General features: G+C 41.0%; 1 protein-coding gene across 2 annotated transcripts in view; it reads right to left on the bottom strand.

The window, feature by feature from the left end:
* The window catches only part of SCUBE2 (signal peptide, CUB domain and EGF like domain containing 2), a 42443-nt gene that overhangs the window by 5214 nt on the left and 12421 nt on the right, over positions 1–24808 (bottom strand). Inside the window, exons 7-20 of one of the 2 annotated variants that reach the window (XM_051621774.1) lie at positions 24549–24665; positions 23438–23560; positions 21524–21640; positions 19020–19142; positions 18408–18524; positions 17721–17807; positions 16966–17070; positions 15601–15756; positions 15037–15240; positions 6055–6222; positions 3360–3521; positions 1979–2176; positions 1234–1386; positions 81–160 (exon numbers count right to left, since the gene is read on the bottom strand). In XM_051621774.1, the coding sequence (XP_051477734.1) occupies positions 81–160; positions 1234–1386; positions 1979–2176; positions 3360–3521; positions 6055–6222; positions 15037–15240; positions 15601–15756; positions 16966–17070; positions 17721–17807; positions 18408–18524; positions 19020–19142; positions 21524–21640; positions 23438–23560; positions 24549–24665 (1910 nt within the window). The remainder of the gene's footprint in view (positions 1–80; positions 161–1233; positions 1387–1978; positions 2177–3359; positions 3522–6054; positions 6223–15036; positions 15241–15600; positions 15757–16965; positions 17071–17720; positions 17808–18407; positions 18525–19019; positions 19143–21523; positions 21641–23437; positions 23561–24548; positions 24666–24808) is intronic. The other variant, XM_051621775.1, reaches the window with a different exon arrangement.

Genomic DNA, 24808 nt, shown 5'->3' with positions numbered 1-24808 from the left:
GCAGAGAAGAAGGCAACCTCACTGGCACAAGATAGTGTCATTTTCAATCAAAACCAACATGATTAGTGAAAGGAATATACCTTAAGTATTTCTTGATGATTTTCAGATGCATAAAGTCTACCATCCCGAACAATGTCTTCTATTAGTTCTTGGTAATCCTCTGTGGGGAAAGCACATGACAGTCATTTGCAGGTTCAGTTCACTTATATATCAACATCTTCCCTGGTTACACATGTAAGCCCTACCCCCAAAAGAACCCCCCAAGTGGTACTTGGCCCTCAGATTAGTAGTCAGAAAATATTTCAAATGCTTTTCTGTAAAGAAATGACAAATACTGTTTACTATGAAAACAGTGTACTCTGCTGAGCTGCTCAGCATCAGTCTGCCAACAGCAAAAGAAGCCACAATGCACCCAGGATTGTGGTGCATCCTGCAACCAAGTAGCCTGCTTTGAACCAACTGCACTGCAGAAACATATCTGCAAATACCCAAAACATGTTATTGACTTCTTTCTACAGCAAAAAGGAAAAAAGGGTAAGAGGAAGCTTTCTTAAAAGGCAAACCCTCTGGTCAATCAGAACTTAAAATGCTTCAATAGGAGAGGTCTCCCCTGAAAAATTTATTGTCCACTGTTGATGAAACTCTGCAGACCACAGCGAGGACGACTCCTTCACAATTAATCCAGTGTGAACAGAAATGTGTCATTTCATTTTCACACCACTTAGGCTGAAGTGCGAAGCCTCAGCTCCAGTTTCACTCCTGGTGACTGACAAGGATAGGGTGAACATCTCTTGCCCCTCAAGCCTCTTTTCAGTACAGATATTTTGCTATCTTGTACTGGATTACAGATGGTAGCAGCAATACAATAAATCAGAGGCACTTGCACTAACTGGGTGCTCTCCACAGCCACCTGAAACAACCCAGAACTGGAAAGGCACAAAAAATGCATAAAACCCAGATTCTGGCTTGGACTTCAGCATTTTGCCAGTCAGAGCCCAGAATCCCAGCTCCTTGTTTAGGTCTGTGGAAAACTGGAAATACAGTATCATTTATACCTGCAGTGCAAAGCAGAATTCCTTCAACTAGCTTTAAATGAAAACAGCTACTGAAGTAGTCTCATAGTGATAGTGCAGAGACCAGGGTTCCCCTGCTGCTCAGCAGGGCTGAGGAGCCCACAAGGAGCTCTGCACTGCTGCAGCTGCACCACCTGCTCAGCTGCCGACATCCACTCACCATCATATGTTACATAAGGAACCTGGAATCCTTTGGCACTGTTCCCTTCATTCGACTTGAACTGGATCCACAACTTCTTAGACCTAGAAGTGAAAGCTATAGGGCGTTCGTAGGTTTGACAAGTTTCATACGTGGTCACCGAGTTGGAAGAAGCTTTGAAAGGAAACACAAAATAGGCAGTTACCTGACAACACTTCATACTAATGAACAATTGGAAAATAACTTCAACTACCACAACAAGAAATGCTTGCTGGTGCTAAGAAAACTCAAGATGTGGCAGGCCATGAGTGGGAGGTAGGCCATCAATGAGTGACTTCTTGGTCATGGAATATTTTCCCTTTTCCTAAAAAACAGTCTACTGTTTGAAGGATGTGCCTATACTAGAAACTGAAGCTGCTTATTCACACCTCAGGTACCTGTAGGAACTAGCAAACATTTCCTCTTAATTCAGGCTAGAATTGCTTAGCATAATTGATGACTAGTTAGCTTGAAACATCTACCCCTTCTTAACAATATTCCTCTCAGAGTTCACTGGCACATGACAGCCTTGCACCTTTGCTTCATCTAAACCTATGGAGCAGCATTCCCAAACAGGACTTCACCATTTGTCCTTTAAAGAAATTTCTACTCTTAAACAGAGGCCAGCCAGGCTGCATTTAGTTGACATAAACAGCAATGCATGTAAGAAGCCCGTGTTGCACCCTGAGACAGATGCCACAAGCCTCAGCAGGTGTTGCAGACTTACAGCTTTTCCGCATCACCAGGTAGTCTCCACACTCGTCTTCTATTGGTAGAAATATTTCTGGAACCACAATCAGAATGCGGCGTTTTGGCGGGGGGTTAATATTCCAAGTGCACTCAGTGTTTGCAGGATAGTCCCCAGGATAGTTTGGTGATTCAATATATCCAGTGTAATCTCCCAGTGCACCTCCACACTGCCTATCTGAAAAAAACAGTGCAGCTTGCAAGAGCAGGCAAATCAAGGTCATCCTACAGCTCTCCCTGCAGTCACTGTCAGACACAATACCTGGATGACAGATGCACAAACTCTTCAGATTGCATCTGATGCAAGGACACTTCTTTTTGCCAGCTTCACACTGCTGCCTGCTTCTGCCTTTGTGTTTTAATCAAGGCTGAGACATAATACAGTCTAGTCCCTGTTACCACAGCAGGTGCTAGCAACCAAGCCATAGCCAAGTGGCAAGGTAGTTGTAAGAGGACATAGAAACGGTAAAGCAAAGATGCTCCACCTGCTTGTACCAGACAGAATGTTTTTATAGAAGTATCGTCTGAAGTCTAACTGGAATCTGAGGTGTTCTGCTCAGGCACCATGCCTGGAGCAGCACAGAACAGGGACTACAGCAGCCCTTTCTCTGCACAGACTAGCATTGCTGGCAATAAGAGGGTGAAGCCCAGTGCAGGATGCTCTGCCTGTGCTTCCCAGCTCTGTGTGGCCACAAGGGCACCACAGTGGTGTGTGGGTGTGACATGCCCAGGGAACAGACTCTTTAAGTCAGAGACATGCAGTTCCCAGAAACATATTTCTATGAATGTATGTGTATACACGTCTGTATATATGTAAATGCCTCCAGAGGTTCTTTTGAGGAGTTGCCTTTCTGCCCTCTATTTTCCCTCATTAATTTACCTTCAGCTTTCCACACCACAGCTACAATAATCTTGAACAGCGGCTCTCTTTGTAACTGCCACTTCCAAAGATTGTTACTAGGAAGAAATTATTACTAAAGCTATCAAGCTTTGTGAGACAACTTCCATTCCTTTTAATAGAAGGTAAAGAAATCAGAGTGCTAAGAACACAAACTCCATCTGCTGTGCCATGGGAGAAAACATTTAACAGCAAGACCCAGAGTTACCCAGCACCAACTGGCAAGACACAATCATCACTTACCTTAACAAGAATGATGGAACTAGTCTGCAGAAATGGTCTCTCACAGACCTCAGTACATCATGCAGGACGAGATGCAGGCCAGCAACAAAAAGGAGCAACACTACTGCCTTCTCTCCAGGCTCCCTGGAGCAAAGCTAAATTTTGCCCTTAGGGCCACTCTGAGTATTAATGGACTAGTCTTCTTGTTTGTCAGCTATTAAAACCATCTTACTATACTTACTTTTGCACTGCGTTATATTTGTTGACCCATCAAAATCAGTAGTGGTGTTTCCAGGGCATGAAATGCAGTAATTTTGTCCAAACTCAGGCTGGTATGTCCCAACTGTGCAGCGAATACACCGGTGAGTTGTGGTGTTATAAAAATGGCCAGGTGAACACTGAACTGGGGAGTAATTAAATATGCAGCATGGGTTAAAAAGAGGCAGTAGCACATTAGAATATGATTTTATACATTTTTATAGAACTTAATAGAATTTCAGTAAAAGAAGTGCCATATTCATAAACTACAAGGATAATAAAGCAGAGGTAATTGAACATATTTTAGCTTATCAGGTCATTTTGTGCAGGTTTAAAAGCCCCAAATGCAACACGATAAAGCAGTTCTGTGTGGAAGCAGCAATAAAAGGTATGGGGGAGTGAGTACAACCACCATAATGTCATAAGCAGGACACCAAGTACAACAGTGTGTCACCAAATGGTCTGGCCACTGACATTTGACCTGGAAGATTAACTGTATGTGGAAATAGTAACCCAACCTTTCTTTCTTGCCAGCTTATGCCAAGCAGCACGTGCACTGCTGCTGCATCCTGGTGTACCCCTGTGATCAGCTCACCACAGGCAGACTTCGGCCTTCTACAGGCACATTGCAAAGTGGCACATTGCATCAATATTAGTGACTAAACTGGTACTTTGCTGCCTTCTCTCATGAGCACACACTGTCCTGCAGCAACAGCCCGTGACTCAGGGTACAGCCACCTCCACCAGATCTGCTGCTACTTTGTTTCATCATGCCACGCAAATCATCCTGTTACCGAGACAAACAAGCTGCAGCCCTCACAGGGCTTGCTGAGAGTATCACCAAAGCAAGATCCCTTTCTGACATGCAAACTCGTTCACAAACAAAACAGATGTTACTGAAGTTTTAGACTTCCCTAAGGGTAAAAATCCTTCCTAGCAGACTTGCAACTTTTTTTTCTACTTCCCAGACACCTTCACTTACATCTCTAACATGCTTCTTTGCATTTGATTTTACTTAGCTCTTCTGCATATCTGCCTATCATCATTTATACTGAAACCTGACAGAAAGCAGTCAAGAGCATCAGCCACATATTACCTTTGCTCTTAACTCCACCACAACCTTACTTCTTTTTCCTTGCCCTTTTTCTTTGTGGGACTAAAAAAAATTAAAATCTTTTCCCATTCCTTTTATTTCAACTGGCAGGTTTACCTCTTTCAGCTCAACATCAAATAATTTACTACCTTGCCTTTCAAATGTAGTTCTCTGTGCTGCACAGTCCTTTTTTTTTTTTTCTCTATTCTTGTTAAGCTCTGCTTGCTCCCAAATAGCTCTAGTCCTGTTGAGCTTTGTAAGTCAGCTCAGCCTGGAGTCCTTCCTTACATGCTCAACCCCCCAGTACAAATGTTTCAGATACAAGTTCCAAATAGTTCTTGCATCTGTGATTCGGTGTCTCATGTGGCCCCTTCCACATGCAAATCCCTCAACTCTCCATTCCAGTTAATACAAAAAATTCCTTTAATCTCCACTCTAATTTGAAAACTGAACCTTATTTATAGACCTGTTTTTGTTTATGTTAAATAAAACTGAAATCAGTTCCTCTTATCTTGATCCAAGATTTTTAACATGGTGTTTTAGTGCCTTAACTTTGCAAAATCAAGTATGAAACAGCACCATTTGTGGATTCAGTGATTCTTCACTGAAGAAATCTATTAGTTGTCATATTATTACCAGTAATATTAATTCTTCAACCATACTGCAAAAATTCTCCTCTTATGTTGCAATTCTCAATAGTAAACATATCTAAACTGACACTAGAGAGATCTCTTAATCCAAACAACTACTAAATGTTTGCATTAGGACCTTGTTTCTATCCCTTATTTCTATTCTATGGCAGTACATTTTCCATTAACACATTTTCTTCAGGTGATTTTTATGTGAGTATTGTCCTTTAATACACACTTTAAGACATGGAGCAAACCACTATATTGATTAACACTTCATCTCTCTCCACAAATACGTTTTATCAGCATTTTCAAAGACAACTGCACAGCTGTCTTTCTGCTTTTTAGATTTTAGATAAATAACATGAAATTTCTTTATTTTTAAAGGTATGATCCCCATCCAATTTTCATTCCTGTAAGGAAAATCTTGGGAACTGATTGCATGCCAGTTCCACTGTGACCAAACTGACAAGGCTGTCTGAGCTACTGCAGGGTTAAGCTGACTGCTGGCTTTTTAGGTATATCCCAAGGCATCCAAGCCAGTTTCTCACTATGAACATGAAGAAACTATTTCCTTACTTATCCTCCAGGACTGCAATTCCCTCCTTCGCATTTTCATGTTGCTGTTGTGCTTGAACTCAATATGGCAATGATGCATACTGGTCTGGATTTTTCTCTAGGGACATTTTTTCTCCCTGCTGTTCTTTCACAGATCAACGATTTCACTGACAACTTCCATCTCCCAACTCTTTCTCAAGTCTTATATAAAAATCAGTTAGAAAAAGAACTGAGGCTTCACTGAGTTTCCTTACAGCCAGGCTAGGCTGGCCAACTGAGATCCCTGGAAGGAGAGCTCCTTGAATTAAGAACGACCCTTCTTTGAATGCCCCACCTGTAGCAGCACCGTGATGTTTGCCTCAGAGCAATGCAGTTCATCAAATAAATCTTAACCTTACCTTTGGTCTCACAGTCCTGAAACAAGGATGCACTGCCATGTCTTGTTGTCAGACCCCCTCCACAGGGAAAGCAGGACACTCTCCCAGCTTCAGGCTGGTATGTTCCAAGGGGACATGGCAGACAGGGCTTGAAGCCATCAGAAGAATATTCACCTGGTGAGCACTGATCTAGAAAATGAAGAACACATTTTCTTCAACCTGTACATTACAGGTAAAAGCATATTAGTGAGCCTGCACGGGACCTGAAACCCCACCGTGAAACTGCTCTCTGCACTTGGGAAGCAGGAGCCAGAGTTTCAGAACTGAATGGTAGCAATAGGCAACTTCATACCTGCAATGTATCCTGTAAAAGTGAAGCAGACACTGATCACCTCTGGTGCTAGCAAGCTACAATGCTTTGTTGTGAGGCTACACTGGACATTAGGCCTGTCCAGCACTCTCTTAATCTGCACAGTGCAGTTATGTAGTGATTTTCTCCTCTTTCTAGCTAAAGAACTCTTGGACTCCTCTCAAATGAAATAGTTTATTACTGAACCTAAGTTGCCAAAAATGTACTTCCACGACTTATATAAGTAGTTTAATCTTAATATTAGGGAATATTCAAACTTCATAAGCAGTGGTGTTACTGAATTGTGTGAAAAGCTCAAGTGCAACAAGTAGTTGTTCAAATTCACTAAACTAAACGTTACTCCAAAGATTTTTAAAGCAGAAACATTTTTGTCGTTCCTCTGACACTGGATCTTGGACAAGGATTACCTGTGCACTGAATTGCTGTGTTCTGTGCATAGATAACACTAACTCAATCCAGCTGATCTTTCTTAAACACACAATTCAAAACTGCCTAACAAGCCCAGCGATATTCGTGGCTATCTTCGAAAAATTCTGGTTTTCCAACTTTTCACAAAAGAACTGGCTTCAGTGCCAGTATTTAATAATTACCCTGCTATGGAAAGGCACAAAACACTGTTGCAGTTGTTCAGCTGTGCTGAAAAATTCTGTCCTTTTAAAGACCTGTTACGATAATAAACTGTTAGTTTTAGTTTATAGCTCCAATAAATCACTCAGTGAATAGCTGTCTTGTTAGGAAGTTAAATTGGCCTTGGCTTCATTTCAGGATATATGACTAACAACAAGCAGGGCATTAACTACCGGTCATGATCAATGATGAAGAGTTTTGTTTATGGCTGACACACGGAGTGGAATAGCGAGTGTTCCTCCTTAGCTTAAAAATAAAACCCAGCAGGTTAAGCAATGCTCTGTAGCTTACCACTGAAAGCTAGTGAGGAAGTCTCAGCTCTTGCTTCTAACTTTTTCCACCACACGTCACTTCTGCTCTCATAAGGACACACATTGATTTGCTCCCACACTTTTCAAGCCCTTCTTCATTTAATAAACATTCCTACAGAACATTCATCTCTGTACCCACTGTGCAACTCAACAAACATGACTCAGTTAAGGCTTTCATTGCAGCTCTCCTAATAAGGTCAGGAAAGAGCACTATTTACAATTACATGGCTGGGAAAGACAATCAAGATTAGTAAAGGTGATTTTGAGAAGTGGCTACTGACTTCAGAAACCCAGGAGCAATGAAAAGACCAGTGCAAATCCCCTTCCCCCAGAAAACCTACAGATCCAAGAGAAATCAATGCTGAGTGGCCTCACTAGTCACTATCTGCTCTCTCCTCTTAACCTTCTTTTCCCTTTTATTGTAATAATATGTCAAGTTTAGGGTGATCTGGGTTTTTTTGCACTGGGGGTGTGTCTTTCTTTGTTTTGGTTTGGTTTTGAACAGTATGCTACTTTACACTGACACATATAAAACCATAGAAATCTAACCATAAAACTAGATTTCAGGTTTCCTAACTTGCTCAGAGTCCAGTGCAACAGTAGGTCAGTTATCAGAGATCAAAGGAAAACTGTCCCAGGCAGGAACCAATCCCTCCACTTATGTGGAAATGTTATATTTAAGAATTTATTCCATCAGATCTCTCTTGACAACTTCATAATCTGAGCCTTACTTGCCTTGAAACCACACGTTGTAAAACTGTAGAGCTCCCTGTGGAATAAAGCTGAGTTAATCTAAACCTTCCATGATTATTTAGCAAAGTGCCTAATTTTTGAAAATTTGTATTGAGGAAGTAAACTTAGAAAGATCTCCTCAGACATCACTGAGATCCTAAACGTAGAGCTTTCTGACATGCATTGCACAACTGAGTTCTGAGACCAAGAGCAAGATGGGACAGAAGCATAAGAAGGTCTGTTTCTTTGCCTCACCTCCACATGGAGACACACTGTGAACTCCAGCTAATTTTTGGTTTCCAGGATTCTGAGGACTAGGGCAATAGTCACAAATTATTTATCCTTCCTCATCCTGTTAAGATTTACTAGTGCATGAGCCACAACTTGCTCATTCCTCATCATAGCACGTTCCCACACTTCTGCTAGCTAGCAACACGAAAAACACACCAGGTCTCTAAGATATTGTGTCTGTGGATTCAAAGTCAAGTTAGGTGGGTAGCAGCTAGATCACTAGATAAAGTGCAATGTTATACAAAGACTACATTTCCACAAGTATTGGAACTGATCAGCTGTCAGGACTCCTGGAGTTTGGCAGATTCTGTGCACTGAAGGAAGGATGATAATTTGCTTCAACTTTGTTCAGTGATAATCTGAGCTCTGTTGAGCTGCACAGAGCTGCACTCCAATTTCTTCAGGCTCTGTTTTCCTCCTGTCTTCCACTTGCCCTGGCTGCCCCAGGGCTGATGCACTGGAACCGGGCAGCAGGCTGGTAGGCTGTGCCTGTGACAGTGCCCACAGACCAAACACAGGGCTGAGAGAGTGAAAGGCAGGAAACGTGTAAAATCAACCTGGGCCAAACAAAAACTTTTCCATTGGAGCTGAGCCAATCAATTCAAGTATTTCATTTTGATTTATTAAAAGGTAGCAACAATAGAAAAAAAATGAAGGAAAAAAAAGTCAACTTAGCTATTAGCACTGTAATAGGGTGTGCAAAACAAGCTAAAAAAAAAAAAAAAAGCTGTGTACAGTGTGATGGTTACAGTTGTGAACTAGCTTGGAGAGAGAGGACAGGCTGACTCAGCATGGAGAAAAACCTAAGTAATGACTACTCAACTCTTTCAGCACAAGCTACTGCTTAAAAATATCTGTTTGGGCAACAGCATCTTGCTGGAGACAAACCAAGCTGACAGAGGAGTCCAGCTGGATGAGCAATGGGCTTGTTCTTGTCCATGGGGTCTGGATTCACAGGACATCACCACCTTAGCTGGCTGCTCTCTGCTCAGAAATCACACCATGATCAGAGCCCCAGTGTGTGGAGTGGCCTTCCAAGCCAGAGCAGGCGAGGGGAACACTCTATACCTCTACAACTGAGGTAACTGGTTTATGAAGCAATATGGATGGCAGCTCTCCTGGCATCAGAGAGATTAGGCTCAGGTTGATGGATTTAGGAGAGTTCTCAGCACCTACTCAAATCTGGTGTTACTGTACGCAAGAACGAGCCTTATTCTCAAGGGTGTTGCACATCCATCCTCAATTTGAAATAAGTGAGACTTGAAAAAAGCAACTGATTCTGGATTAAGTTTATAAATGATGTAAAATTATGTAAAGAAACTGACAAAATTAAGTTCTAAATAGAAAAATGTATAACCCTATCTCTCCTCCCACTATGACTTCTGAAACACGTTAAACACTTCAAGCCTTAATAGATCCTACATGCATATGAGAAAAGAGGTCAATGCATCCAGATACAGTTCAGCTATTTGCAATCTAGCAAATACTCATCATTCAATGCAAATGTTAAAATTACTCCAAGAGATGCCTAAATTTTACTGCCTTAAGCTCTTAAATATTTAAGATTTTTCACATGACTACATCAAACCAAGATTTTCAAAGTGGTAAAAGTGTCCAGACAATTTGCTCCACGAACACATTCCCTGTAAACTGCTCCCAGTTCCTTTCCATCTTCCACCTAGAAATGTTCCAAACATGTGGCACTGGTGCACAGAGCAGAGGTAATGAGGAAAGCCTGTTTAGAAGCTCACAGCACTCACCAGGGTTCCATTTAGCATAACAAACAGACTTGGTATTAGATTCAATTATAGTAACATTAATTGTAGGGACATTATGTCAACACATGTTCCCCATGGAAATATCCAGGACTGTGTATGAAATTAGGATGACACAAGTGAACCTTCCCTTAAGAAAAAACAACACCAACAACAAAAACCTCTCAGAGTTCAAACTTTTCCTGTAGTCTCTTTAAATGAAACCAAAAAAGGTTATGAGCTTCATTTCACAAAACTAGAACCTGCATGGTCCCACCCGACACATGGGAAATACCCAGTGGAAACAAGATCCGAAAATTTGCAAATAATGACATTAAATCAGAATTCCACCGGCTGGCTTTGCACTATTTTCTCCAAATTAACAAAAGAACCAATTGCCTCCAGTACACTTCATTTCTGCAGCCACTGTCTTTCTTTGTCTTCATTAACCACTAAAAGCCTGGTCTTGAGTCTCATGCAGCTGTTTTAAAGTTAAAAAAAAAAAAGAAAAAAAAGGAAAAAAAAGTGAGAGCTTTTCTAATGCAAAAACAAGAAGAAAGGGCTGGGGGATGGGGGAGGAGGGGCCCACAGGGAACCAGGATTAACAGTTACAAAGACATTTAAAGGCTCTTCTCTTCTTTTCAACACGTTAGCCTTTGAGCGTTTGCTTCTATAGACAAATGCTGTAGTATCTCAGTGGCTGAGAAGGTGAACCTCATAAAGGAGGTCATGATCCACCAATTCACCATGTTCTTAAGAATGATGCCTTGACTTTATAAGGAAAATCACCAATAACTGATGCAAATTGATTCTGAAGTGGCATTCTTTAAGTAATTGTGTTTCACTGGTTCACACATTTAGGTCACATGAGATGGTTACACGTCCTAAGGATTTATGTCTTCAATCTATGACTGTCAGAGAAAGCAGGATAGCAGAAAAATAGCATCCTTTCTCCCATTTAATAATTCATTTCTTCTTGTCAGATTTTTATAAAATCGAAAAAAAAAAAAAAAAGGCAACATAGTTCTGTGTAATACAACTATTAATTGTAACAATTGCAAAGGCAGGCAGCACTTTGCTTTTCTCTTTAAATCTCTCTCGTATACTTTTGTAACAACAGCATCATACCACATCTAAACACTGAGATGTGGTTCATAATTTTGTATGAAATGCTAAGATTTTATTTGCATCATCTAAACTTGGGGCACAAAATTGCTGAATGCTGAGCAATAAAATGCATCAACGCCTCCCACACAAGATAAAGCTGCTCAGCATTTAACTCAGAGCAGAGCCTGTACCCAGTGCTGCTCATGTTTGCTGTTCTCTGAAGCAACAGCTCTTTGGATAAATCCACTTGCCACTACTTGTGCATCAAGGGGCTGCTCACACTTCCTGTTACACAGCAAGTTCATGGAACGGTCCTTTTCATTGCCTCCTATTTCTTAAAGTATTCATGCATCTAACGTAAAAAAAAAACCAAACAACCCACATGGAACAGGCAAGGTGTGCTTTCAATTCCATGGGATGTCATCAAGGTATGACAGAATTTTAAAGAATGGGAAAGCTACATTGCTTGCTGTTTCTCCCTCTCTCAGTGGAAAGTGCCTGGGGGCAAAATGGTCCCAACAGATACCAGCTTCTTCTCTTTCGATACAGAAGTTTCTCATAAATCAGTTTCTGATAAGGAATTGCTATTTAAACAGTTGGTCTTTAGCTGTTAAACCTGTCTGAAGTCTAGCTCACAATGCAGAATGAATACTCGTAGCCAGGTTCGTGAATAAAACTGCAATCTCCCCATGACAAATCTCTCAAAGAAGCATGTAGCATTTCCAGCATCCTTGGATGGTTCATCTAGTCTTGAAGCAATGTCATTTAAATATGCTTGTTTTCTACCTTTTTTGAAGGTTTACTTCAGTGTGGAAAGATCATGCTTCTGCTACGAGAATCTAGTTCTCTGAGAAGGCTGATGAAGATTCCATTTTGGATTTCCTGTGATATACATTGGTAGAGACCTACTGCTGCTTGCTCCTTGGAAGCCATCCAGAGGACTTCATTAAATTAAACAGCATGAGCCAATGCTAAATATGCTTACTCACTGACACAGAGCTCAGACATAAGGTAGACAAATGCAACATTTGAACCTCTAAAGCATCAAGAACTGTTTTCTGTACCTTACACAGCACAGTTAAAATACACTATGCCTCAGAATCAGCAGTGAATTCCCTTTTACCATCAACAGTTTGTTTTAAGAACAGCAGATCTACACATGCAGCCATTCAGCATAGTAAGAATTATTGAATACCTTAGAAATCACACCTAAACTGTTCCTGGTGCCCTTCAGGAGATTTCATTCTGTGCTGTGCCCCGCTGCAGTCAGTAGGAGTTAAGACAGGAAAATCAGGAAAAGTACTGCCTCACCAGAAGTGTGACACCAAATGAAGCCCAGCTTGCTGCTGCAACTGCAGGCCAGCTGCCCAAGTCAAAAGCTGTCAGAGCAGGAGCTGGACTTTCCCTCTTATGCTGCTCAGGGGCAATTAATGTTTCAGACAGTGTCGTGCCAGAAGTCTACCACAGGAAGAAGACCAGTACAAGACTGCCTTAATCAATAAAAGTCCATCTAACCTAGATGTAATCCAAGCATTTTGTTTTAAAAAATGTATTTGAAAACAATGGCCTGAAACCTGCACTTTACTCACTATCTGCATCACAGAAGTCCCTAGACTGACTTTGCTCCCTCACTGCTTCCTGCTCCTCTGGTCAGACTGAGCAAAATCCCTTTGCCAAAGTTCTCTGTCTGTCCAGAGACCACATCCTCCACCTGCACTGAATCCATCAGCTGACCTGGTCTCTTTTGCTATGGACCCACTTTCTTCCCAGAATCATTAGTGTGTTTAGATAAGCAGGGCCCCGATCCTGTCCAGAAGTTCTCAGCAACTCTGCAAAACAATCAGACCAAAACAAAACACAAAACCCTGACTCACCCACGCACATCCCTGAGCTACCTTCTTCCACACTGCTCCCACTCCATTCTCTTCTCCTCAGTCTATTTCTTTGCTCCTTCTGACTGGCAGCCAAAGCAGCAGCGCTGCCTTTACCATCCACAGTGGGACAATTAGCTTTTTCTAAGGAAATGAGGCGTATGTAACAACACTGCCTCTGTGTGTACTTTTATGTCCCCTCAGCAACTAGGTGAACCTTCTGTCGAACTCACAGCAGTCTGACAAAGGATGCAAAGAGGTTTCAAAGATGGTGGGGAACATGCAAATGGAAGAGATGCCCTCCTAGCATCCATGCAAGTAATAGGCTGTGGTGCAAGTTCCATCTCCTGTTCAATCACAGCAAACCAATACAAGGGTATGGTCTGAATACTCCAGCTGAAGAAAGAAAGATGCATTTAGTGATCCCACTCTTTTAGGCACCAGCAAATCTAACCATAAGGCTTAAGACCCACAGGGAATCCTATCAGTACCTGCTAAGATGTAAAATGTAGCACCAACTCAGCAACAGAAGAGGCTTGACTTTTACAAGTTGTTCTTCAAAACATTTGCCTTCAATATGCCTCATGTCTCTGTTTTAACCATGGACAGGCTCTTTGTGTTTACCATGCCAAAGAGGTTTTCCAGGCATTCTCCAAAAGCCCCCTTTCTCCCTGAACTAGCACAGAAATGTCATGTAAGCTTCACATTCGTAATGAGAAATTAAACTGGTTCTGCAGCTACCTAAAAAAAAAATATTGGTTCTTTGTTGGTCTGATTCCTAATTGTAACTCGTGTTGCCTTCCCTACCTGCAGCCTTTTTAGCCCACTCATTGCTATTTTTTCCAGATGAAATCACAAATGGCTTGAAATCCATATTGTACTCTGTACAATGGACTGACAGAGGTTTCCAGAGCCTTCCTTGAGCATCCAACACAACAGCTTGAAAACATCAGTATGAACTCATCTTGGGTGAACTTTCCAAAGTTTTTCAGACTTACTACAATGTTACTAAAAGGGGGAAAAAAAAAAAAAAAAAAAAAGAAGAAAACACAGTTTTCTCCTACAGAATTCCTGAGTAATTCCCTAGCCTGCTTGCTTGCACAGATGTTTTAAAAAACACTAGTTCAGTTTTCTATTCTATGAATCCAAGTTTTTCCAGAGTTAGCAAAACTAGATTGGAAAATCTATTCCGAGGCCAAATAGATTGCTGCTGGAAGACAAACTAATTTGATCTGACAACCATTTTAAAGGCTTGCTGATTCACAATACCACCTACATGCTGCCTACCCTATGCAGCCTGAATTAGCTGTCATGGTTGTTAGGCCCATTAAGATAACATCTGACCCCTCTTCTTAACTTTTGTGCTTTGGAAGCACTTATTATGGGCTGCATTATGATGGTGCCCTCCAGTGCCATGATAATTAAGATCTTTCTCAGTACTGGCTTATAAAACCCTTATTCTCCATGAATTTATAACTCTGTCATGAAGATTCTCTAGAATTCAGAGCTTAATCAGTGAAAAGAATGTGACTGCATCAAATTCTGCTCAGCCTTTTCTTTGGAACAAGGGAGAGATGACACGTTCACAAGCTGAGAAACTGTTACACTGGATATTAAATTCAATCTTAAAAAAAAAAACAGTGATGTCAAGGCCACTGGTGCCTGAGGTTCCTCCCAGGGTACCCACCTCTGAGCCTCTAGGCTATGCATCAGCTGTGACAATGGACAATGCACTGAGCCCTTATTCTACTCTGTGACACAGCAATTGCCAGCAATAAACACATGGAGGGGCACATCTCAGCAGCACAAACAGCAACCCCTGCTTCCTACGCAGTCCCCCTCTCTCCAGACAAGCACCCCAGGGTCCCCGCAAGCTCACCAGGCCTGAGGAAAGCAGCAAAACACACGTGATGCTTCGCTCTTGATTTACATTGACTTACCACATCTGCTACCCACGTGCATCTGCCCTACGCCACAAGACTGCTGGGGCTCCGACAGCTTGAGAGACTTTCTGGCCACTTCATGGTCTGTGCCAGAGACACGAACGCGGAACTGGTCCCTGCTGACAGTTTTCCGCAGGGTGCGGATGGTTTTACGGAACCTCTTCTCCGTCTTCTTCCGCGCACAGCGCAAGTCACACGTGTCTGAAACGTACCCAGAGCGAAAGCTGCTGTAAGTGACCACGCACAAAAATCCACCCCATTCAAAAGACCAACCAGTGCAAATCATTGAGAAAGCAACTTCCGTAGACAAGTCTGAAATCCTTAAGGGCAGCAGCACCAGGCTAGAAGAAAATTACTCAGATCACAAGACTTCACGGGAAGCTCTTTGAGCTTTGAAACTATCCCCGTCCCTCACTCTTTTTGAAGCACTAAAATTCATTTTCAAAACAGGAGATACTTTTTATTATCATTTTGCATACAGAGAGAAGTGAAAAAATACAGAAGTTAAGGAGCAACCAGCAAAAAGCTTCAAACTGCACCTTGGGTTATTTTCCAACCAACCTGTCACCTCCTTTTGGCTTGTTTCAAGCTCAAAGTCCGCAGTGATAAAGATTTCTTTAGTTGCTGCCAGTCTACTGAGGGCTCCATGAACTTTCTTGCCAGAGCTGCATGTTAGGTTTACATAGTGGAAGCTCTCCATTACCGAATTATGTCTCTCTGTATGAACAAAATTAGAGGAAGCAGAAGCTTGGCCAGCTATGTCATTGAACATTCACTAGTGGTCAGCAATAAGTTGTCATGAAGAGTCAAAGGGGAGCAAATGACCATCTCCACATGCCAGCAAACAAACAGCCTGGCCAATTTCTCAACTGTACACCCTCACACCGAATCATGACTCCATCCTACAGATGCTGAAATTCTGACACTGCAGTGGGTTTGAGGCATGGTGCACTGCTGGCATGAGAGCCTGACTGCAGTGCTCAGCCTCCTTCCCCTGGGTTTTCCTAGCAGGCTCTAATGAATTGCAAAGCATCTTAAAGCCATGACACTACCTGCATCAGGCAGGCTACTGGAGGGAAAAAAAAATTGCACTCACATGAAGCATGTGTAAAACATGTTAGTTTACAATGGTGTTTAAATTAAGCAGTGGCTGCATACATGGGGCATTTGGAGCCCACTGTCAGGATTTCAATGAGGAAATAAGATTTAGTTAAAGAAAACACCCCGAATAAGCTTTCGTTCTGGAGTATGTAACTTTTCACTGAGCATCTAGTGCAGTTTCTCACTGTTACTCTTATAAGGACAAAGAAACTGACATGCTGATTCATCATTGTGTTTAGTGACTTCTTCACCCAGCTCTTTTTTTTTTTCCTAAATGTACTCCTCCTCATTTTCTGCTGACTTTGTAAATTCCCAGGCTATACTTCCTGCTTTGGAACAGATGGAAGAGCTGACCTCACTGTGTCCATCTGTAGCTGCTGAAGTATAAAAGGAAGACAAGAGAAAAGAGCAAAAACCCTTTGGCAATAGAGTTAGCATAAAAGGCCAGGAGATTCTTCACTGGGGCATCAGACAGTAAGGAGCAGGTGAGAAAGGAAAGAATGAAAGAAGGGAGAGTAAGAGACAGGAAAGGAAGAAACTGAAAGAATGAAAAGAATGGTTGATTTTACTGAGTATTTACTGGCAGTAGTATAAACAAAGAAGGAGAAGGGCTTTCATAGCAAGACTGTAAGGTTGTGACAGGGAAGTCCTGTGCAAGGACTGCAAGAATCATTGCTAGGAAGGGGGGTGATTCATGAGGTCAGTGAAAAGCAGAAAGTTTGAAGTCCTCTATGCTTTGCTTATGGAGTACTTCATATCTGGAAGGCACTGAGTAACCCCTGAGCTGTGGCTCTAACCTGCTTACCTGCATTTTTATATTCATACCTGGTATCATCTGTTCCAGACCTTCTTGAAACAGCTCAGTCTTTTTCAAACTACATTTTCCTTCATTTAATTTAAAGGTTACACTTATCTTGATGGCTGAAGTATCTTCAGGAAGAAACAATGACATGTTATTTTAAAAAAGGAATAGAAAATTTAGGTAACCCTAATGCCACATTTTAATGATGACCCCAAAAATATGCTGACAAAGTGAAAAAGTGGTCATTACAGAAAACCTAGAGATGCCAGCTTCCTCCTGCTGCAAAGCTGGTTCACAGCTGGAATTGGCATGAACTGTGACAGCTTGTATTAAAAAAAAAAAGTCTGGACTGGGCAAATCAAATAAAGGTTAGCTGAAATCAAATTAAACACTCCAAAACAGTTCAGAATGTAATTTATGTATATATAAAAGAGCACCACCTCTTATTTATTTAGCTTTAAATGCTTTCTAAACTTTAATGTCCAACAGCTCAACCTAAAAGTATTTTATGCTGCCAACACTGTTCAGTCTGGATGTCTTGCTGTTTATTTCACTACTAAACTTTTTCTCTTTTCTTATTTTTAAGTTTTAGTTTGGGTGATGCTGATGAAGCATCACAAGGCAAATTTTCTGCTGTAATCTTGAACTGCAATCATGAGGAAGAAAAAACGGAGTATAATGGAGAGAGAAAATAGGAAGTCAATAGAAATACCCTTATTTCACAGTTATCTATTACACAAAATCAGTCAAAACATGCAACAGTGAATCTAGTGATTACCCAACCAGCTGGATGCATTTGTATTTTCCTGCTTTTTCTTAAGCTGAGCTGACCTGCCACAGGTGAGGGTGTAGGCATCTTGTGCTCCTAACAGACAGACCAGACAGAAAGACAGTAAAGACACAGGCATTGTGCACAGACTGAAGACTCCTGTAGTATAAAATATATTTTTAATTTGTTGATTGGCACCATCATCTTCACCTTTTTTAATGTGGTTCATGAAATACCCTACATTAGAGCTTCTCTCTTCCTAAGAGATTTAAAGGGTTGAGGAAGAAAAGCAGCATCTGTCCCATAAGCACCACCCGAGCCTGCATGCTGTGTCCTGTGGGGCTGGAGGGTTTGTGCAGGGAAAATCTCAGGCCCCACGCAGGGCTGGAATGTCTTCACCCCATTCAGCAACAGCTCTCAGGGCCAATTAAGGAATGGCCCAGGGAGCACGGAGAATTCTGCCCCGTCCTCCCCAGCTTCAAAAAGACAGTTGTCATGAGAAGGGAATCTAAGGGTAGAGTGGTTATAAAAGACAAGCAAAGGGGGGGCTTTCTTGGGACACTGGCAGGGATATAGCCCTTTATTATCCATAGTGAAAGAGGAAAGGTCTCTGTTGATTGTCTGCTTCTTGGGGCTTCTGTGCTAGGAGTTTTGCTGTTCTTACACTATAGAATCACATGCTTGGTTTTGACTTACCAGAAAATACCTGGACATCCGAGGAGCAGCTTAAGAAGCATCTATTGCTCCCACCACTCTTAATGCAGTGCAGCAAGACCTTGGGTGACACATTATCAGGAAAGGGACCCTTTGTCTCTAAATTGGATAAAACAAATACTTACAGAAGTAAAACATCTACTTACACTATTAACAAATGAGCATGCATCTGCTTTTGTAGCTGATACCTGAGAGCACCTATGTAATTAATGTGCTGTTTAGACAGAAAATCAAAGCAAAATGAAATCACTTGGAAGATCACCCCACAGAAGTAATTTCCTTTTAGGCAAAGCTATCATCAGCAAACCTTCTCATGCAGAGAAACAAAAGGAAGTAGAAGAATTAGCTGGATAAAAGCAGAGGAAAGAAAGCATCAAAATCCCTCAAAGTATCTCCTGTTTTTGGGGAGGTTTTTTTGCTTTTTTTTACCAGTTTCAACATCAGTATCATCATGCCTGACTAAAAAGTGAAGTGAAATCCCGGGAACAATGATTCACACCACTTAACTGGACAAATAAAGATGTTCAGATTTGACTGTAACCACATGGCCATCAGACACATCAGGAGTGGAAATGTATTTACCAGGCATCTTACCAACACAATCCTTTTTATTCCAGTGTAATTTGTAGTTAGAGTGACACAGGCATTCATAGTCTCCCGGCGTGTTCACACACAGCTGTTGGCAACCACCATTGTTGACGCTACATTCATTAATATCTACAGAGGAAAGGTAAAAACACTTTTTAAAAGTTACTCTTGCCAAAGTTATGTAGTCTAAATCCACTAAGTAAACATAAACAAATACCACTTAGTAGGGATTGGAAAAGATTTCAGGAATGCTATCTGGACACCCACCTAGAAATACTTCTGTTTTCATGAAAATCCTTTGATAAATGTCAAAATTGATCAAATGCTGTGATAGAGGAGCTGTTAGGTATGTCCTTAAGCCACATCATTAAAAACAAACTCCAGCCTCAGAAATACAATAACAAATTAACTCAAAGGAGACCAAATCAAGACCACAGTGCATTACACTGTGGATGGCTAATTAAGATTTCTAACTTGGAATAAAGACAAACAACGTGGACAGGATTCATACTGATCAGTCCTCTAAAGTGCTCAGATACAACTGCCGTGGAACACTGTTTGATTCCATGTGAGCAAATAACAACCTTGTATCACTGTGGGCCTTGCCCCACCCAATAAATGCCAGTAGCAGAAACCACTGACAGCACAACATACACAACATGCTGCCTTTGGTGCAACCTTGCATGCTGATGCAGAATACACCATTCACCAGTGCTGTATCCCAGGGGTCAATACTAGGGCCAATACATTTATCCTCTTCATTAAACCTGGATGATGAGACAAGAGTTCACCCTCAGCAAGTTCACAGATGATACAAAACTGGGAGGAGTGGCTGATACACCAGATGGTTGTGACACTATTCAGAGGGACCTCAACTGGCTGGAGAAATGGGCCGACAGGAATCTCAATAATTCCAACAAAGGGAAATGCAAAGTTTGATGTCTCTGCTTCTCAGATCCACCCTGATAACTGCTTTGCTTCTCTCTGGTAGCTTTATGGCAATTATACATAAACCTAGAAAGCTGCCATCAAGAAATCTCTTTCAAGTCCCAGAGTTTGTGCAACTGAGGGTACTCACTTTTACATATGCATTTCTCAGTGGTAATAAGTTCTTGTCACTGTTCTCCCCCAGCCACTTGTTCCCCCCTCTAGACAGGTAAAAAATTGGTAGAAAACACTGTGAAACAGATTACAAAACTGAGCTGATTTCAGTGGGAAAATATAGTACTAACAAAACTGAGACAGCAGAGATAGGAATGAGCAGCAGAGGAGTAATGGAGAAAGAAGAAGCACCTTAAATTGCTACTGCTGCCTAAGATTCCACAAAATCAGCCCAAAGCATAACTTTTTATTGACCTTTTGTTAGGATGCTGCATGAAATAGGAACCTATTATCTCCAGCACTTATTGACTTCTTCCATATAGGTCAGAAGGTGTACACTCAACATCCCTACCAGCTCTGACACAGCCTGCAAATGCCAGTAAATTAAGGCCTTAAGATGGAAAAAGGATTAACATCTTCTGCACAGGAATATGATATGTGGAGACCAGTTAGCAGCCAACAGTAAAATCACAATTACTTTCCCTCACTGGTGGCCAAAAGAAATGGAATTAATGAGAACAGACTTCTTTTAGCAAGTAGAACACATGAACAGTGTTACTCTCTACCCAGACGGGTTTCCCTGCTCATCAGGATAAAATACAGGGATGCTGTAGCCCTGTAATCTCCTTTGCAGTCTTTCTAGAGGCAGAGGTTAGAAACAGATCAGGCACACAGACATCTCTGATTTGTTATCTCCAAGTGCCAATGTGCTCATTCTGCCTCAGAGATAAACAGGTCTTACTCAGAATTAAGTAAGCATATAGAGTCAGTAAGGTACTGTCTGGAGCTGAAATAGAACAGGTTTCATTCCATTTAGTGTCCAGTTATTCATGTTTCCTTGTGTTAATTCTAGGCATTTATTGCAGAAATATTCCCACTTGACACACACTGAGGTTCTGTGAATATCTTTTTCTCTTTCCTTGAACTTTTCTTGTAGGAAAGAGCATTATCTTGGCCAATGTAAATCAGTGGTACTACATCAGCTGGATTCCAAAATACAACACATTTGCACAAGGGCAATCTGCAAACCCATAATATTCTAAGTCATCCAGAGCTTCCTGTTCTTTAAGTTCTATTCCTCTGACTTGTCACTGGAGCCAGTGAGACTTCTCCATGTGAAAAAATCTATCAAATTATGGCTTTCATATCCAGGTGCAAAATGCATTAGTTTGTTCTAACAGCCACAGGTGCTTTCTGAAAGGGAAGGGAAAATCACTTGAGCAAAGACAGAAATATGCAGGACTAGCTTCTAATTTTGCTGTGCCTCCTCATCGTGGCAAAGAGCACAATTTACTCTACATGCCTATCGCACACACATAGGTTTATGTCCCGCACAGTCACTCACTACACAGGTAGCAACAGCACTCAGTCAGCATGGCTGTTATCAGTAGTGTCTTTTGATAACTCACCTCCACAATGTGTGAAGCCATAGAGAGCATATCCTTTGTTACAAGTGCACTCGAAGGTGCCGGGGTGATTGATGCACGTGTGGTCACACGTCCGTTCAAAAGAGCATTCATCAATGTCTGCAAGTTTTAAAGGGATACATCAGTACTTTCCAGTCTGAAGCACTGGTGAGCTAACAAAGTTGGACAGAGAGATGTGCAGATTTATGTAAACTAAGCAAATTCTTTTAAAGCAAATAATGTAACATAGTGAAATGACAACTTTTAAAAGAACAGTTAATTTTCCAAACAAGCTTTTTCTTGGCAAACACAAAAAACTGCTACATTTTTAACAATCATGTTTAAAATAAATTATTTCTCTTCTATTAAAAAAAAAAAAAAATGCTGACAAAACTCTTCTTTCATTAAGAAAAGTCGACATAAGATCTGCATAAATCCCCAAAAATGAAATGAAAGGCCACATTTTTAACTCTACATGAACATGCAGTGTCTGATTTAAGTCTGCTGAGAATCACCACGTTCTCTGAGATGCAACTGAAGATGGATGACTGGAATAATTGGGTGACTTTTTCCATGGATCCATTATAGTGTATATTTAGCCTTCAATGTTTGTCATTAAAAGCTGCCAAGATAGCAGTTTTCTCCAACGAATGTTCTCCTTGGCATTACAATCACTTTATAAACATCTTCTTTGTAAGGTTTAGTTAGTATATCTAATAATCTCAGTGAATGGAATGGTAAAACGGTAAAATTCCCATCCTTTTTTGAACCCCGGATGTTCATTATACCATCAAAAGCACCTAAAATTTCTGTGCTAGCACATTATACGTGCCAAGCAAGAATGTTGAAAGAGACAAAAAGTTTCCATCAACATCACTGACACATCACATCATTCTTTTTTCTCAGGCTTTGGCACACTACAAGATACCACTTTTCAAACAATCTAGGGAAAGTAACAGAAGTGACAGGGACAAAAGTGAGATGCAACTCTTTAAAATACATTCACAAACAGATTTCATAAAAAGCCCCAAAAGTGTCTTGAAAATCATATTTTATAGTAAGTTTGTTCCATATAAAGAGATGTCCTTCTTTTTCTGGTTTAAAAATTATAAGAATGCACCAAAAACCCAGGTGAAAATTATTTTCTGTTGATCAGCTTGGCTTCCTGAAATTCGTCATTGATGTCAGCTGGTTGTCTAAGAGATGGGATTATTCAGCTCCCCAGATGGCTGGTTTGCTTTATATTGTTCATACTGCAGCTTTTACAAAACCATGGACCATTTTGATCTTTACATTTTGATGTATTTAAGTAGCCTAAACAGGATTGCTAACTCTGTATGTATAAAACACTACACAGAAAAGCAAATACAGCTTGTAAGTCTCACAGGAGAAATCCATGCCATCCTAAAAATCAAATGCTATATGATCTTTTAGGGAATAGTGATTCCAGTCTGCCTACAGGCCTATAATTTCATAGATCGTGTTGCATCTTCTTTTCTTTAAATAATGAACCCATGGCATCTACATGTGACATTAAAAAAGAAGTTTTACTGTGATGGTGAACTAGCCAGTAAGATGGACAGTGAGATATTTTTCCCCTGTAAATTATGTTAAGATCATTAATAGAAGAGGGAGAAGGAAGCATTATCCTCATAAAAAGCTTTTAATATGATGCTGTCTCTGTCACTTCCAGATAACAGTTCACTGTGCCATTAAACATACTTCCTATGATAGTATCAAGCCAACTGTATTAACTCAACAGCTGTTTCAGAAAAAAAAAAAAAAAAACAAAAAAACAGAACAACACAAAACTGAGGCATGAAAATTATTCTGGAGTTCATTATCACTTCATCATTGCAGTAGATGTCCAAGCCATGCTAATTTGTTCTGCTTCCGTTGCCTCTCTAGTACACATACCTTGACAAGACTTCTCATCTGTTAATAATTTAAATCCTTTTCTGCAGCTGCAATCAAAACTGCCAACAGTGTTTTTACAGAAATGATCACAGCCTCCATTGTTGGACTGGCATTCATCAATATCTGTAACAAAAATAGTGCTTCAGCAAATAAACATACTTCCACTGCCAGATCCAGAAAATGGTCACATCCAATTGGTTAGAGAAGCCCAAAAAAAAAAAATCTAGCAAGACATTATAAATTTTAAGGAAGATCAGATCCAGCTCTTAATCATCTGGGCCATTCAGCCCCATGACAGTGTCATTTGCTTTCATTTGACATACTGTGGTCAGTTACGTTCGGGCATCCACTCACTAAAGACCATTTCCCTAAGTTCTGCCTGGAAACACTTGGGCTTAAATGCTCTCTAACAGGTTTTAGCTTTTTGAACATTCTCTCAGTTTCCTCTTCCTAAGCCCTGCAGAAATTTCAGACACAGACTTCCTGAGCTACTCTGTCTTTTTCATGCCAATATTAGAACGAGTTTTTTATCTAATAGTAATTGACTCAGGCGCAGGGATTCCATCATTTTTGCCTAGCAGAACAGGCTTAATATCTAATTACTAGAAAATTTATTCAAATATACAAACTAAACATCCCTTTGCTCCTTGACAGTACTCTCCTTAGAGCTGCTTGGACCAGTATAAGTAATTCTACTCACACATCCCTGTTTACACACTGATATTTACTTACAAACTGCTCTAATACCCAACTGACTGAGGGTAAAATAACAGACCATTGGACTGTATGTCCATAAGAACTCACACGCCTACTTCTCCCAGTACTGACCCCTACCACAGAACTTTCTTACCTCCTGCCAAACTTCATCTGTGAAAAATGAGGCCACCTTGGCAGGAGGGGTGGAAGTGGTGAGAGGGAGGGCAGAGGAGCAGAGATTCTCTGCACATGTTGCACCTGATGCAATGGAAGCTGCGTCTGTCCCTGGCTGCAGTCCTTTCTTAGGTCAGATGACACACATTGGTTTCCTCTGGACACTGGATAAACTTCACTTGGAGATGAATACCTTACAGCAAGGTGTTGGTATGCATGTGTCCACAAGTATAGAACTCACCTTTACATGTCTTCCCATCAAACTGGAGAGTGAATCCAACAGGACAGCTGCAGTGAACTCCAGTCGATGTATCTTTACACGTACGGTCACAGCCACCGTTATTTACCGCACATGTTTCTGGTCAACAAGATGAAGCTGAAGTTTGCTCAGGGATATTATAATGGTAACAAGAGACATCAAGTGATACAAGGCACAGGTCCAAGCACACTGCTGCTCCACCACATTTAGTCTAGTATACATGAGCAAGTACTAAATGAAGG

Source organism: Apus apus, chromosome 5, assembly GCF_020740795.1.
Source record: "Apus apus isolate bApuApu2 chromosome 5, bApuApu2.pri.cur, whole genome shotgun sequence".
NCBI classification, from domain to species: Eukaryota; Metazoa; Chordata; class Aves; order Apodiformes; family Apodidae; genus Apus; species Apus apus.
This window is presented reverse-complemented; position numbering and strand designations above follow the sequence as displayed.